This window comes from Nipponia nippon, unplaced genomic scaffold (genome assembly GCF_047370975.1).
Source record: "Nipponia nippon isolate SJK-2023a ecotype South Korea unplaced genomic scaffold, ASM4737097v1 scaffold_27, whole genome shotgun sequence".
Lineage (NCBI taxonomy): Eukaryota > Metazoa > Chordata > Aves > Pelecaniformes > Threskiornithidae > Nipponia > Nipponia nippon.
This window is the reverse complement of record NW_028262344.1, coordinates 237,106-252,200: the sequence shown is the minus strand read 5'-3', so window position 1 is coordinate 252,200 and position 15,095 is coordinate 237,106. Positions and strand designations below refer to the sequence as shown.

General features: G+C 41.9%; 1 protein-coding gene across 3 annotated transcripts in view; it reads left to right on the top strand.

Moving 5' to 3' along the window:
- Positions 1-979: 979 nt before the first annotated feature.
- The window catches only part of PPP2R2A (protein phosphatase 2 regulatory subunit Balpha), a 48,345-nt gene continuing 34,229 nt past the window's right edge, over positions 980-15,095 (top strand). Inside the window, exons 1-3 of one of the 3 annotated variants that reach the window (XM_087762640.1) lie at positions 980-996; positions 4,803-4,866; positions 8,878-8,952. In XM_087762640.1, coding sequence (XP_087618766.1) covers positions 988-996; positions 4,803-4,866; positions 8,878-8,952 — 148 coding nt within the window. In that variant the 5' untranslated portion in view covers positions 980-987. Of the gene's footprint in view, positions 997-4,802; positions 4,867-6,186; positions 6,369-8,161; positions 8,214-8,877; positions 8,953-15,095 lie in introns of those variants that run through there. The other 2 variants (XM_087762641.1, XM_009472782.2) reach the window with 2 other exon arrangements.

Here is a 15,095-nt window from a genome sequence, read left to right as displayed (position 1 = left end):
ATTCCAGGGCTTAGGACATCAATCTGTGCACATCCTTTAAATACCATGAAAAGTTAGCAACACCAAGCTGATTGAAAGTACAAGACTTGACTAGAGCCTAGGATCGAGAGCAAGAATGCTTGAGTTCAAAGACTACAGTGGCATTTTATTCCAAATTATATATTTAATCATCGCTTCCCACAATCCATGGTTTTTAAGGAACGTTTCTCCTGGCAAAGTCGGATCATTGATGTGATAAGTTCATACACCCTGCTAGCACCACACAGAGCTAGCAATTAACTTCTTACTGCAAAATGCTATTAAAATTACAGGCTTCTTCAAAGTACAAAAACATGATTCCAAAGAGCTGATCGTGCTCGTTTTAGATCAGTTGGCTTTTTATGTACGTAGTAACAATGGCTTCAGCGATGCACACAAGATAACTACAGGGCTTGAGCTAAGACTTATATTTATGTATCCCTTTTGAAATAAACCTGCACAGGTGTAATTCTTCCAGTTCATAATGAAGGGTAATAGCTTGTTAATTAATGCATAAAAGTACTTTGCCTTGGTAAGTATCTAAAACAGAAGATGCTAAATCCACTATTAAAAATAACAGGGAAATCCTATAGACGGCACTGTTTTTAACACACTTGCTTTCAACTTCCTGCTTTTGTTAAGCAAAATCATTTCCTAAAAGTCTCTGAGGCTTCTCTTTCACTTATTTAGATCACCTATGTAGGTTTATTAGAAAGGAAAAATGAACACTTCTCTTCCCTCAATAACACTGCAACCCTTTTCTAAAAAGAAACAGTTCTGTGTATAGGCCATGAGAATTTGGAGGTTGAAAAAAAAAAGCAAAAAACCACCAAACCCAAAGGAAAACTATTCAAGGCCCTCTGCAGTTCTGCCTTAGCTCCTCCCTTTCCTGCAATGTGCCTCATAAAGGTGGTGAAGACTAAGGCTCTTTTCACCTGTGAGTTACTCTGTGCTTCTTAGAGATGCAGCATGTTATCAGTTAAGTCTATGCATGAGGCGTTGTTCCCCCCCCCCCCCCAAGATAATATCCTGTTATAATTGTTGGTACTGCTGTTATGTTCCTTTCATTGATCTCAATATATTCAAAGACACTGAGGAATGTTAATTATCCCCTTTCTAAAGACTAATAGGAGAAGGAAGTCTTAATACTTTTTAAAGTATTCTCTGAGTATGGTTTTATTGGTTTTGGTGTGTCTTGATTTTGTCACTGGTACAAGGAACCTGTGTTTTCAAGCTGAAGAATGTGGTTTCTTTGTAGAATGGTGAAATCTGGGGCTGGAAAGGACTAAAGCATCTCTTACCCTTAGGCAGGGAGCAGCTCTACTTAGGCTATTCCCAGTAGGTGGTTACCTAATCTGCTTTTAAAAGTGCGTGGTAGTGGATGTGCTGCAGATTTCTTTAGCAATGTAGTTCAGTGTTTAATCATTCTTGTTAGAATAAAAACACTTTCTGAGCGCCTTGCCTTGTGTTCATGGTGTTTAGTTTTGGATGACTGTTCTCATTTTGTTTCATTTTTCCTACTGGTAGTAGGTTTCGAAGTTCCAAGTTATGTCCAAATAATTCTGAGGTGGAAGATTCAAAGTGCCAGGTTATCCTGAACTATATGCTTTGTTAATTGCAGCTACTAACTTACAGGAAGGGCTAAATCTAAGTCTTGTGAATCTCCTATCTTCTCCCATGGCTGCACTTTTAGTCTCAATAGGATTGTTAGCTTCCCATAACAGTTCTCTTATTTTTTGGGGGGAATCATCCTCCCGTAGAACTAACTACAGTTTGTAAAAAAAAAAAAAAAAAAAAAAAAAAAAAGTAGTAAGAGACATAAAAATAATAACATCATTTTTGTATGCATCTCAAGTTATCCCTCTTTTCTCTAATTTTTAACCCCAAAATACTGGGATACCTCCTACCCTCACAAACAAGCCCTCCTAGTTGAAAAATACTTGTTTTTCTCCCTCCAAACAGGTGTTTCCTGTCTACCTCTAAGACTTTTTTTCTTCTTTTCCAGAAGCCTTGTTTTCCCTGTATCCTTGCATGTATTTTTGCACTTGCTTTAAAACAAAACTCCAGCCAAAATTCAGGTGCATGAATCCTGTACAAACTGTGCTTAAATAATTCATTAAACTAATGTTTTGCAAATTGTGGTTTCAATCATTGTAATTTAGACCTGCTCTAAACAGATCAACTTTGGAGCTGGTTTCAAACCTGTCTTGCAAACTACTACTGTAATGAATATATGAAATTCTTTCCAAGCCTAATTAGCTTTTCTGTTTACTTGTACCAAGCTAAAGTTAAGAAAAAAAGCCTTGGTAATTTCTGAAAGAAAATGCTGAGGCTTCCCCTTGTAATAGCAGAGCTTTAGTCTGATGAACTCTACACCTTTGAGATGACACAAGCTGCTTGTTTACCAGAGTTAGCGAGCTTTCATTGCATAAGTTTGCTCAGTGATGAGTAGTTTGGGGCACTCAGTTACAGACCCAGCAGACAGTAGTGTTACATTGTTTTGTTTGGGAAATGGCTCTCTAGAAAATTACTGGCAGTTGCGAAGTGAACTGAAAGTTATGTACCATCCCCTTCTGCTTTTTATCATTGTTAATACTTAAGCTAAACTGCCCAATGACTGACCGGGGAGGATGACATTTTATGCCACTTCTGAGTATTTCACCAGCAGTACAGATGCTCAGAACTGCTAAAAACTTTAATTTCATTGTTTCCCTTTCCAAAAATAAAACCCAGTGACTTTGGTGGAACTGCTCGAGTGAAGTAGGGCTCAGTATATGTCTTTGTAGTGTTCGAGTTTAGGACAGTGAGGCAGGAACTGGAAATGCTTAAACCTTTGTTTAAACCTTGGTTTTAGCTGAAAATCTCTGGCCGCTGGCAGTTGGGGCTTTACAGCTGGGACCTGGTTAAACTGAACTTGGGCTGAGTAAAGCCTGACTGTCAGAAAAAGCAAATGAAAGTTCTGCATGCCCACAGAAGGCTTCCTGGTACGGCAGCTGGCACGCTGCAAATAGCATTAAGGGCCTACCTGCTTGAGCGAGGTTGGTGTTGATGTAATGCGAAGACGTTAGATGGGTTGGGACTTGCACCGCATGCAGCTTACCCTGTGAGTTTGCCTGAAACTCCTTGCAGAACCAGGGTCTGCCTGACCTTTTGTTAAGCGTGAACTTCCATGTGGCAGTAGTAAGATGTGACTCAGCACTGTTTTGATAATGGCTGTTAATTAAGTGGCTACATGCGTAGATACAATTATGTGAAATTAAGAATGGGGAAACATGGGGTGAATATTAGCAAACATTTTCTAGGAGCAAATGGTGTTAGGTTGCGAAACGCTCTCCCAAAAAGCAATGGAAACCTCTTGCTGAGCCACTTCAAGCTAGACAGAATGAAGCACAGAAGAGTACGCTGTAGGGAATTACATTGCCCTGATGTTAACCTGCATGTGACCTCACATGGCTCAGCTATTACTAAATTCCAGTGATAATTTTGGTGATAATTACTCCGTTTATTTCTAAACTGAACTGTTGTAATTCATTACAGTCTTGTCTAACGGGTCAAATTACTGGGAAACTAAAGCAGATACAAAATGGGTTGCGGGTAGAGTTGCTCTTTGGGGCCTTAGTTATTTGATCAGTGATTTGACATTAATATATATATTTTTTTTTTTATTGGTTGCCAGCTGCATTTTACATTTTGAATTTTCCGTTGCTCTAACTTCTACAGCTTATTTCTGCTGCTGTGAACCGACCACTCTGTGTGTAGTTCACTGGCCTTTAACAAATACAACTAGAAATGCTTTTCTGTGGATCCTTGTCCCTGTACGTCCCTCCCATTTCCTGGAGATGTTCTTTAGCCTGAGCTGAAGGGGTTTGTCTGTAGAGTAAGAATTAGTATCTAAAGCATGATTGGAATAGGTAAATGTTCATTAAAGCTTTGTGCTGTTGGTGGTTGTGTATAAATTTAACATAATACAGTTACTATCTCCCCAGAGCAGCTGAACAAATGCTTAAACTCCAGTGAAATCAAAGGGGCACAAGTATGTGCTTACAAACTTTGAATCGGAGCTGCAAAATGCACGCTGGCTAATTTGCACGAACCATTAATAGTAGCGTGAACGCTTGTGTTGTCTGAATTAACAAGCAAGTGAACACCCAAGCAAAGATTGTGATTCCCAAGATGTCTTACTAATTACCCTGGCTGTGATTTAATGTTAATTATTTATTATACTTCATTATATTCTGTAGCTCAGTTCAAAACAAAACCTTAAATTTTGGAATTATGATCCATCTTTCTGGCACCATGATATTAAATCTTTTCTAACAGGCATTTTGTTTTAATTATAAGGTATGTACTAAAGCTTCATTAATTTATATTACAGAGCTATTTGCAGGTCTCTGCTTTTTTTTTTTTTTTTTTAAGCAACAGAAGGTCTTGAAACAGTGCTCATTCTACTATGAAGGCCAAATTCTGCAGTAATTCTACAGAAGGCAATGGATGAATTGGACTTTATTTGCAAATTTTCCTGATAAATGGTTGCAGGACGATTCTGTTTAAGGTTGAAAAGGATGTTTTTAAGGAATCTTGGAAAAAGAAGAATGCCAGCTTTCATTCTGAATTTGGTATCGATTAAACATGGCCACAAATTTGTAGAATTCAGTGAATTTGTTCTTGAGCTCTGGGAAACGTGGACCTGGATGTTAAGAGAAGGGCGTTAATGCTGTAGCGATCCAAAAAGAGCCTGCCTTGATTGTGGATGTTTTCAAACTTGCAGTGTGTTTGTTTTTTAGATTTTTGGATTGCTCTCAAAACAGACTAAGCAAAATACTGCGTTCCAGATATTCCCAAACTTAGGTGAGTTGCAGTTCTTTAGAATGCCCTGTCTGTGTTGAGTGCTCTTTCAAACATTACTTTATTGTTGTTTCCAAGAATAATTTTATTTGCATGTGCAGTCTTTATCAGAGACACAGAGATAAAGCTGCATTTGTCCAAAGTAGCCTCTAACCCGGGCCAGTTGTGGGTTTCTGGTGGTTACTCTCAAACACTGGGAGCCTGACTGCGTTTGTGTGTTTGTTTGGAGGTGTTCAGTTCCCACAGTTCGGTGTTTTGTGCTGTAGTTGACTAGGAGCTGAATGGTCTTCTGTTTAAGAACAGCAGCCGCTTAGGTGTTTTGAGCTGGAAATGCAAAATTAGCGTACGTGATGACTTAGGAGACTTGTTTCAAGGCACGTTGTGAGGTGATGGTAGTGCTGGGTTTGCAGGCTGAGCTCATGAATCTCAAAGTGAAATCTGGATTAGCGAGCTCTACCCAGCCTGAAAGAAAACGTTTGCACAAACATCTGTGAAGGGAAACTGATGACTTTCACAAGATCTTAAATAGATTGTACCGAATCAATTCTCCAAGTCCTGTACATTAACTACAGCTGAGACTTTAACTGGGACCTAGTGAGCGAAAAAGGAGCCTTCATCCTTTCTGAGCCAGCAGGAGTTATGCCAAGCTGGGCTCGGCTGGAAGTCTGTCTTTGTACATCTCGCTGGCTGTCAGCGTGAAAGGTGGAGGAAGGCTAAAAATGGCTCAGAAGCATGGCTGGGTGTATGCAGGGAATAGCAATGAGAATGGCAACGGCGCGCTCGGGTTCCCCAGTGAAAGAAGAGACCGAGTCTGCAGACGCTGTGGAAAGCATCCAAGAGGGTGGAAAATGCGCATCGAACAGGTTATGTGGCTCCGGTGAGGAAATGGCAGAAGGAAGCGAGGGAGTGGAGGAAAGAAAAAACACCAAACCCAAACGCGGAGGACGAGCAAGGGGGAGATTCAGTGAAGGAGTACAATGAAGGGTGAGCCTGCGAAGCATCCGGCCGAGCAGGCAGGGACGGAGGTCATGGGGGCCCTGCAGGGGACGAGGCCCCGGAAAAGGCCCGGCGCTGCGGCTGCCGCCAGCCCCAGCGCGCAGAGGACGGCCGCCGCGCCCCGGCCGCCGGGCGAGGCCCGGCGTTGGGCCCCGGGCCGCCGGCAGCCCGCGCCGCCGCCCGGTCGGCCCGGCCCGGCCCTACGGGAGGGCGGCGAGGGACCCGCCGCGCCGCCCCGCCCTCCCCGGAGCCCCGCCCCGCCCGCCCCCCCGCCGGGTGACGTCACCCCCAGCTCGACCGGCGCCATTTTGAAAGTGGAGCGTTTGGGGGGGGGCCGGAGCGAGGCGCGGAGCGGGGGCAGCCCCAGGAGCGGAGCCGGCCGCACCCCCGCCGCCATCCGCCGCCATCCGCCCCCCGCCGCCGCCCCCCGCCCGGCACCGGCGGCCCCGCCGCGCAGCGCCGAGACCGCCCGACCCGCCGCGGCCGCTATCGCGAGCCCAACATGGCAGGTAAGGGCAGGCTGCCCCCGCGGGGCACCGGCCCCTGCCGCCGCCGCCGGGCGGGGGGCGCAGGTGAGGCTGCGGCAGCGGCCTGCGGCCGGGCGGCGGGGCTGCCGGCCGGGGGAGCGGACAGCGCCGCCTCCGTCCCCCGCCCGCCCTGGCTGGCTGGGGTTTTCTCCCCCGCTTGCGGAATGCCTCGCAGCCTGCCTCTGCCTTTCCCCAGCCGCGGCTGCCGGCGTGCCGGCTGCCCCTGCCTCGCTCCCCCGTCCCTGCTTTCCCATTCCGCCTCGCCTGCGCGTTCCTGATTCCCCCCCCCCACCCCCCCCCCCGGGAAATGGTGCTTTCCTCCCACCCACCCCTTATTCCTTTCTCTCCCTTATCGCAAAAAAAAAAAAAAAAAAAAAAAAAGGCATGGAAGAAGCAAGGTGGAGGGGCTTCGGTGGGGGAAGTGGTGTATTTTGAAGTTCAGTGTGCAGGAGGCTTGCAGACAGGGTGGGTCTTTTGCCTTTTTTCTTTTTTTCCCCCTACAGGCTTTTTGGATTTCTAAATGTGCTTGTATGTTGCATTTATTTCTCAGGTGGAGTTAGTGAGGACTATGCAGAGAAGTGCTGCTGTGCACGGAGAGGTGTTTTAGGGTGCAGACGTGCTTGTGTCAAGAGTACAATTGCACCCTTCTGTAGGGTGCAGCTCTTAAGCATCTGCAAATGAGAGTAAAATTGGGTACAGGATGTAATTAAATAATACAGGTCTTTCTGTGTTTTCTTTTTCATTCCTTCCTGTTCTTGCTCCCCATTTTGCATCCTAAAGTGCTCTTGGTAGGCTAGAAGTGTGTATGCATAAGGTATCTCTTCCTTCTTACTTTTCCTTGTGATTTCTTAATTTGGGAATACATTCATCCCCCTCCTCCGCAAACGAATTGTCTTTTCAGCGCTTTGCATTTGGAGGAGCAAGCATGAGAGGCTGTATTAGGTTTGTGCTTTGCTTTTTTCCCCTACACCGTACGCCCATGCTCCACCCTCCTCTTTTTGTTGTAGTGGGGGGGGGGGAATATGCCAACTTGGTTCAAGTAAATTGTACGAAAAATACAATTTTAGCCTTAAGTAGAAAGAGCAGTGATTTTTCTTACAAGCTGTCCCCTTTAAAGGATTCTGTGGTGCCAGCTGCTAAATGACAAATGAAGAGGTTGGAGAGAGGAAAGAAAATGGGTTGTATGGGTTTTGGGGAATGGGAGAGAGATGTATGTGGCAAACCTTTCCAATGTATCTGCAAAAAGCATTTTGACACCTCTTGCATAGATGGATGCTTGTGTTTGCCTTCACCTTGTCAGGTTATGTAGCTTGCATGTCTGTAATACTTCAGAAAAGAAATTAAGGCAAGCAAAAAATGCAAACTGGACTCTGATTGTATTCCAGCACTTCTCTTAACATTCTGAGACGCTTGGTCTTCTTTGGAAGGATTATTTTGGGCCTTCTGATTTCCACGTCTTTGACTTTTTTCCTCCCCTTAACTTAGTGTAGAAGAGGGAAGAAGTCCCTTCTGTATTCTTTGTTATTCCAAAAGCTATAACAGACCTCTGGATTAATGTGTAAATGCCATCTGTTGCTCAGCCTGTTTGAATTGTGCTGAGGAAAAGTTCCATTTTGACAGTGGCTTTCAAAAAAAAAAAAAAAGAGGCAAGCCCATTTCAGTCTCTTCCTGTATGTACTCAGCCCTGCAGTGATTTGCTCAGAATGAAATGCAAAAGAAATGGGTGGTGATTTTTTGGTGTGTTTTGGTGGCAGGGTTCAAATGAATCACTGCCTTCCGCCGAGGCAGTAATGTTCCTGAAGTTTTCTCTTCGATCCGTTTTCTATGGTAGTAGAACTTGTTAACATCAGATTGCTTGTTTGCTTTTCTGCTCGGATTTGCTGCTTTTTTAAGGCTGATAATTGCTTTCGTTACTTCTGCGAAGAGACTCTAAAATTGTGGTAAAATTTTTTTTCTTAAGCCTTTAGTATGTAGGTTCAGTTCAATGTTTTTGTAAAAGAAGGAAATGAATTGCATGCTTGGTTTATATTGAACGAAAGATGGAAATTTTCCAAAAATGTGCAGCTTTTTCTGACAGTTACTGTTGAAGTTGTTTGTGTATGTATGTTTGTAGAGGGTTCTGATTTCTAAAGTAGGAAGAAGCTCTGTGTGAAGTAAGACCTTCATGCACTCTCATTTTAAATGCGCAGTTAAAGTTAGCACTAGCAATGTTACTTAGTCCAGCGAGCTTTCGGTGATAGAGGCTTTTATCACTGTTGCTGCTTATGCTCGCACTGTTTTTGACAAACGTTGCATTGAACGCTGGCAAACCACTAATGACAAAAACAATATCTGTAAAGGAAAAAGGTGGGGAGGGGCAATTTGTAATTGTGCCGACAGCATTGCTGAGGAAGTAGGCGTGTACAATGTTGTCTGAAATTTTCAGTTGGTAACTATTGTGTGCTCTTTCTGTTGCTGTGGGGGGTCTCATTTTTTTGATTGTGTTTTTTAGGAGCTGGAGGAGGAAATGACATTCAGTGGTGTTTTTCTCAGGTGAAAGGCGCTGTAGATGATGATGTAGCAGAAGGTAAGAGCAATATTTTTTACTGAATGTTTTCTGACTTTTTAACTACTCCTTAGGTAGGGAGATATGAATGCATTCTTACTAAAATATCTCAGTGTTCCTTTATGCAACTTGAGCAAAGCAAATAGACATTTAATGTGCATTCAGATACCCAGATTCAGGAGTAAACTATGGTTTGAGAGTACTCTTCTGCACGCTTTTAAGAAGGGTTGGATTCAGGCTTCTTAAATATTTTACTGGAATTGTTTTCCAAGATTCATAGATTTTTCCTGTCACTCAGCTTTTGATTTGTGTTTTTTCCTAATCTGCAAAATGGGGAATGTGATACTTGCGTTCCACAGGGAGGTGTTGTGAGAATTAATTAATGTTTGTACTCTTTGAAGATCTAAGTACTAGATAAAGATCAAGTAATTTTCCCAATCTTTCCAGCTTCTATTAACCAGAAGAAGAAGAAACCTGAATATTTGTGCATGCTTACTTATTAAGTAAAGAGGAGTTTTGTGTTTGAAATAATACTGGAAATTGCCTAAAACTTTTCTAAGCTGGCAGTGACAAATGTCATCTTATACTAAGATGGCTGCCTCTGATTGTGACTGCAAAAAATGTACTTGTTATTTTCTTTTACTTGGATTGGGGATCTTTAGAGGAATCACGCTTTCTCTGTGCTGCTCAGTCGCTGTGCCAGAGAGCAAAATTTCATCTGCCATCTTTTTTGGAGAAAGTCCCACTGACTTCTACATTTCTTTGGCCATAAAGTCCTGTTTGCACAACACAGCCTGTAAGATCATGAGTTAAAATTCTTCTTTTGCAAGTAGTTGGCCTTGTCACTTAGGTAATTCTTAGGGTTTTTTCTTTTTTTACATACCTTGAATACTCTGGCTTACAAGTAAGATTAATGTTGTATTTAGAAAAGCGGTAACTACAGTTTCCATAATTTTCCCATTTGACGTGTGGTTCAAATTAACTTCCAAAGGCCAAAAAAAAAATCATTATCAATGTAAGTGACTTGTTTTTATTTATTAGCTGTAGCATGTGGCAAATGATGCACTTTCAAAGACTCCTGTCATTTACAAGCTGAAAGATGTCTTTTGGAAACAAGAAAGCTGTAACAATTTTTTTAAAGTTGAATTTTAAATTCTTCAGGAAATAAGTTTTTAAAGCTTGAACTCAAAACTACTGTTAGATGTAGTATAATTTTTTTTTCTTGGCAGACTTTACATTTTGTAGCATTTATTTTAATTACATACCAAACTAAATCCTTAATTAAGTACAAATATTGAAGAAGTTGTGGTTGTGTGGTAAGAGCTTGAAATAATTCTTCATTAAAATAGACATGTTGACATGTATATAATAGTAATGAGTTATATATATATATAAATATATATATATCTTATAGGCTTTTACAGGGATCTGGAAATGCAGAAATCGGGAAATAGTCTGTCCTTAACTTCCTTCGCTGTTCTGAAGTATTCATGTTACGAAAGATAACTTGCTAGCCTTATGCTTCCTGACAGGTTCGCGGCTGTACTGTGTATTGCTGGAGTCATAGTGGGTGGAGTTCAGGGAAGCCTTCACTGTAAGTGAATTAACTAGCTTCAGTTTCAGCAAGCCAGTCAGGATGGTTTCCAAAAAATTGTGAGAAAGTCCATTTTTGATTTTATGGAAGATGTAGCCTTCTGATTTTGTGACCCAAAGAGCAAAGAGAAGTTTGGTTTCATTTTTAGCTATAACTGACTTAGGATTAGTCTTAAGGTACAGACCCCAGAGCCTCGATATACTGCAGGACATCCTGAAATTGAAATGCCCCGACTGAGGTCCCAAGGTTGGTATTATACTTGGTTGTAATGAATTTGTTGAGCTGAAGTTCTCTCCTCTTCCTGCATATTCGTCTCCCACCATTCATGTTGGAAATTTGTGAAAGCCAGCTGTCTAATCCAAGTGCAAGTTTAGCTTCTATGAGATCCTTTGAGTTCTTGTTATGCTTTGTAATGTCTCCCCGTGATGCTGTTGGAAGGGTTAATAAGGTATCAAGCTGGTCACATTTTTCCTTTTATTAGCTATATTTCTGGCTTTAAGGTTCACTTTAATGAAACGGAGCCTTGTGTGGTTCTTGGAACAGCAGCTTTGCATGCTTCTGGTCCTCCAGAATACCCAAGGACAAGCTGAGGGTGGCTCTGAGTCTAGTCTGAGGACCTTTTTTCCCTCCCTGCCTTTCTGTCTGCTTTCTTGTGGCAGGCACCATGGTGAAAGCTGAAGAAAATCCTGCTGTCTGAAACTTAAATCATTGTTTAACCACTGTGGTCTGCAAGCTAACAAATGTGGATTCTAGTCATGTCTGTGACCGAGGACAGTGCCAAATTGTGTATAGTAGTACCTAGGGTGTGGATTTTTGGTTTTTTGAATGCCTTTAGAGCTCAAATTTTAAAAACTATCTTCTGTTGTGGAATGTTGAAACTTCACTAAAAAGAAAGTGAAGAAAACAAACCTGAAAGAAATGGGAGGTTTCACTTTCTGTTTTCTTCCTTTTCGTAATACAATACTGCAACTCTTATGTTGGAAAGCTAGCTTAAACTAAACGAATAGAAGTGTTAACCAAGAAAACTGCATCCATTTCATTGCATTAATCAGTAGAATGCAAACCCAGTGGTCTCTCTACAATGTTGCCTGTAAAACAGGCCAATGGAGAGTAACCCTTTGAATACAGTAATAGTGGCAGCAGCTTTGAAAAGCTTGCTAAGGATGCTAGTATGTAGCTTCCAGTAGATTTGAGGTCAGATCTGACCTCGTAACCTTCACTTAGATACTTCGGCAAGAATAGCTGTCTGTTACAAAGTCGGTATTTGGTGGCTTTGATGGCTGAAACATGAACTCTGATGCATACAGTTTTTAATTTTCTGGCTTTCTGTGCATTGCGTGATAGATGGATGTGACAGTGTTTCTTTTGGAGCTAATGAGGGTGGAAGGGAAAGAAGGGGGAAAGCTATTACTAAAGCTTGAGGAAAGAAGATAGTGATGAGTTTGTATCTAGGCCTGCCTGTATCATCCTGTAGTGGCAAAGCTTTTAACTTGGGGAATATGGATGTGTGAGGAGCAGAGAACTAGCCTCTCTCCTCTTGGTATGTATGGTTGTAAGCTGTGGCCTGGCCCTATCAGATCTCAAAGTTAAGCATAGAAATTAGGTTATGGATTGAAATCTGCGTGTCAGCTTCATTATAATTGGGGTCCTTAATTTTAACTGATGGCAAAATTTTGCCTTTTTGTGATTTTAGCAGTCCGTTGCATAAGGGCAAGGGTGTTGTAAGTTGTGCTGCCTCTGTTTCTCAACTAGCTGATTCTTTGCTCAATGGAAGTTTTCCTCCCGTCTTAATTTTATGTTTGTCTTGCTTGTGCCCAATCCTACAACATATCTGTGCTCAACTTGTTCTGTGTGCTCTGGAGAATCCAGAGCCAGGAGATTAGATTAGACAGGACTTCTCCAGTGGAGAACACCGAGTCCTTGATAGGTTCGGTGATTGGGTTATCAAAAGCATCTGTAATGCATAATTTTTTTTTTCTTTTGTGCCGTCACCGTTTCAGTGCAAGTAAGACTTAACTGTCCAGAAATACTTGAGAGCAGACATTACCATGTTTTCTTAGTGGAAGTTTCCTTTATAGGCATGATTATAGAAAAGGATTACAAAGATTTTCTGCAGCAGTTTCACTGATCTGGGGCTTGTTTTTACTCTTCTGCTGTTATGTTCTCCAAGATGTGGCATAATGGCAGCTCCAGTTGGAAACAACTGAGAATTGTGAGTTTAAACTGTCTCTGAAAACTAGACACTTGCTTAATGGAATGAGTTCGTACTTCAGAACAAATTAAGTCAAATTTGTTTAATTACTTGGCAGAAGGAAAAGAGTCAAGCTGCTGTATCTAAATGTTCTTTCAAGTGTAATCCAAAGATATGTAAAAGTCTGATAGTCTGGGTCCAAGGCTAGGAGCCAGGAACTTAAGTCCTAAGCTTTAACCCTGAGTAATTACCACTCATCTTTGACAAGCTGTTTAACTATTTCATGCCCGAATTGTCTCTGAAAGAAGTACTGGAATATCTGCTGTGGGTGCTGATTACTGACTTAATTTTGAAGTCTGATGCTTAACCATTCTGTGCTGCTTTGTTAATAATCTATGACTTGTTTCATGTTTCCTCTTCTATAGCCATAACATTGCTGTAGTGTATTTCAGTTTGTTCAGATGATGAACAGATGAAGTCTCTTACGTTTCTATCCCTAGCCAGCTCATGTGTGTGTGGTCAGAGATATAAATGAGATTTGACTTCTCTCTTGTTCAGGAATGCTTTCTATATTTGAGTCTAGGTATGTTATATCTTTCAAGAGTAGTTTCATGTTTATTTTTGGCAGACTTCAAAATTGCAGAGCAGTTATGAGAACTGTTGTTGCTTCAGTAATGGTAGTTTGTCTTCAATGCACAAAAATAGTTATCTCCGAGTAAGCAAAATTGAAGCCAGGAATGAGGACTGCTGTAAAAAGCAGTTTACCACCATCTGGAGTTCACTGTCTTCTCTTGCCTTACCAGAAAGCTTTCTCTTTGTCAAGTAACACGTATCTGTAATAGTGGGTTAGAGCTGCTGAGCCTAAGTTGGTTAGCTCTGTCCTACCAGACTGTTACTCCTGGTGGCACATCTGGTTCTGTAGGCTTACCAACAATTAACTAATAGGGGCCTATACCTTGGAGATGGAGGGACGTTGCTGGGATCAGTTGGGAAGAAGGGCTTCTGCCAATCTGTATTTGTGGGCAGGAGTCACAGAAGAGAAACAATGGCATTATTATAGAAGTCAGTGATGGGCTTTTTTAATGGGAATTGGTGGAATAGGAGAGGAGGAAAAATTCTTAGAGAAAAGTAGCAAAGGCGTGAGAGGTTGCAGTAAAGATGCTGAAGAAAGATTGGGGTATAGTTGTGGGAGGGAGCTTAATTTGGGTTTTTGAGAGCTGTGGTTGTGTTCTGTATGCTTATAAGGTAACATCAGTTAGAAGGAGCAACGACTAGTAATGGGTTCGTTTTTAAAGGGTAGTTTGAAATATGCTGTGGGTAAATAAAGAGACCCATGGTTATAGTCCTATTCTGTATTCCTAAGTCCGCTTCTGTATTTTAGCTCTTTTATCTTCAGCCATTTGTAGAATGACTGTCTGTATCGAGAGAGAGAAATAGGCTGCTGTGTTCTAGGAGCTGCTGGTCTAGATTGACTAAAGTGTGCATTTAAAGTGTGAAGTCCCACAAAACAAAGAGCATTTAGCAAACAGCTAAATAGTAAGTGGCTGTTTAGCTCCCTAGAAGTTATTCAGTACGCTCTCTTGACATGGGTTTGGTAGCTAGGGCACTTCAGCTTGTCAGTCATGCTGACCAGTATTCTTCTGTTACTTCTGCGATGCTTTGCTCTTCTTGGACTTTTTTCCTTAAATTAAAAATTAGTTGGAAAAAGGAGTGGTGTTTATCTGTCGTAAATATGGTGGTTATAGTGATCAAGCCGTGAGACTCCAGCAGTACAAATGAATGCAGCTTGGCTATCGGTGGCAATCCTGGTGGATTACAACTCTTGATCAACCCTGTGAAACTTCATAGCTTTTAATTTTAAAGGTGGTACATAAATGGTCCTGGTTTGGGTATTTCTACCCTAGAAATGGGTTTCTGTGGTAGCTGTAGCTTCATAGAATGTGTTTTGGGAGAACTAAAATGAAGAATAAAACTCCTAGTGGGTGCAGTGTTGAAGTAAGAGTTAAGAGCTGGGTGTTCCTAGCTGTACTGTCTGCCTCTTTTTTTTTTTTTCCTTCCCCTCCTTTCTTCTTTCTGTTCTCTTCTGACTTGCCTATTTAGGCCATGGCTACATGTTTGGCAGCATTTCTGCTTAAAGAGGCACTCCTTCCCACTTTGCTGGCACAAGTGTTCGTGTAACTGCACAATGAACTTGTTTGGGAAGCTGATCCAGCTGAAAAATACTTAAAATTGTGGTTTGACTGGATTTTTTTTTCAGCTGAATTGAACTCTGATCTGGTTCTCAGTGCTCTGTGTGTCCTGGTGCCAGCATAGCGTAGAGAGTGATCAAGTGGCTCAAAGGAGCACAAGGAACTCTGGAAGAGGGTTGGTCTCTTTATA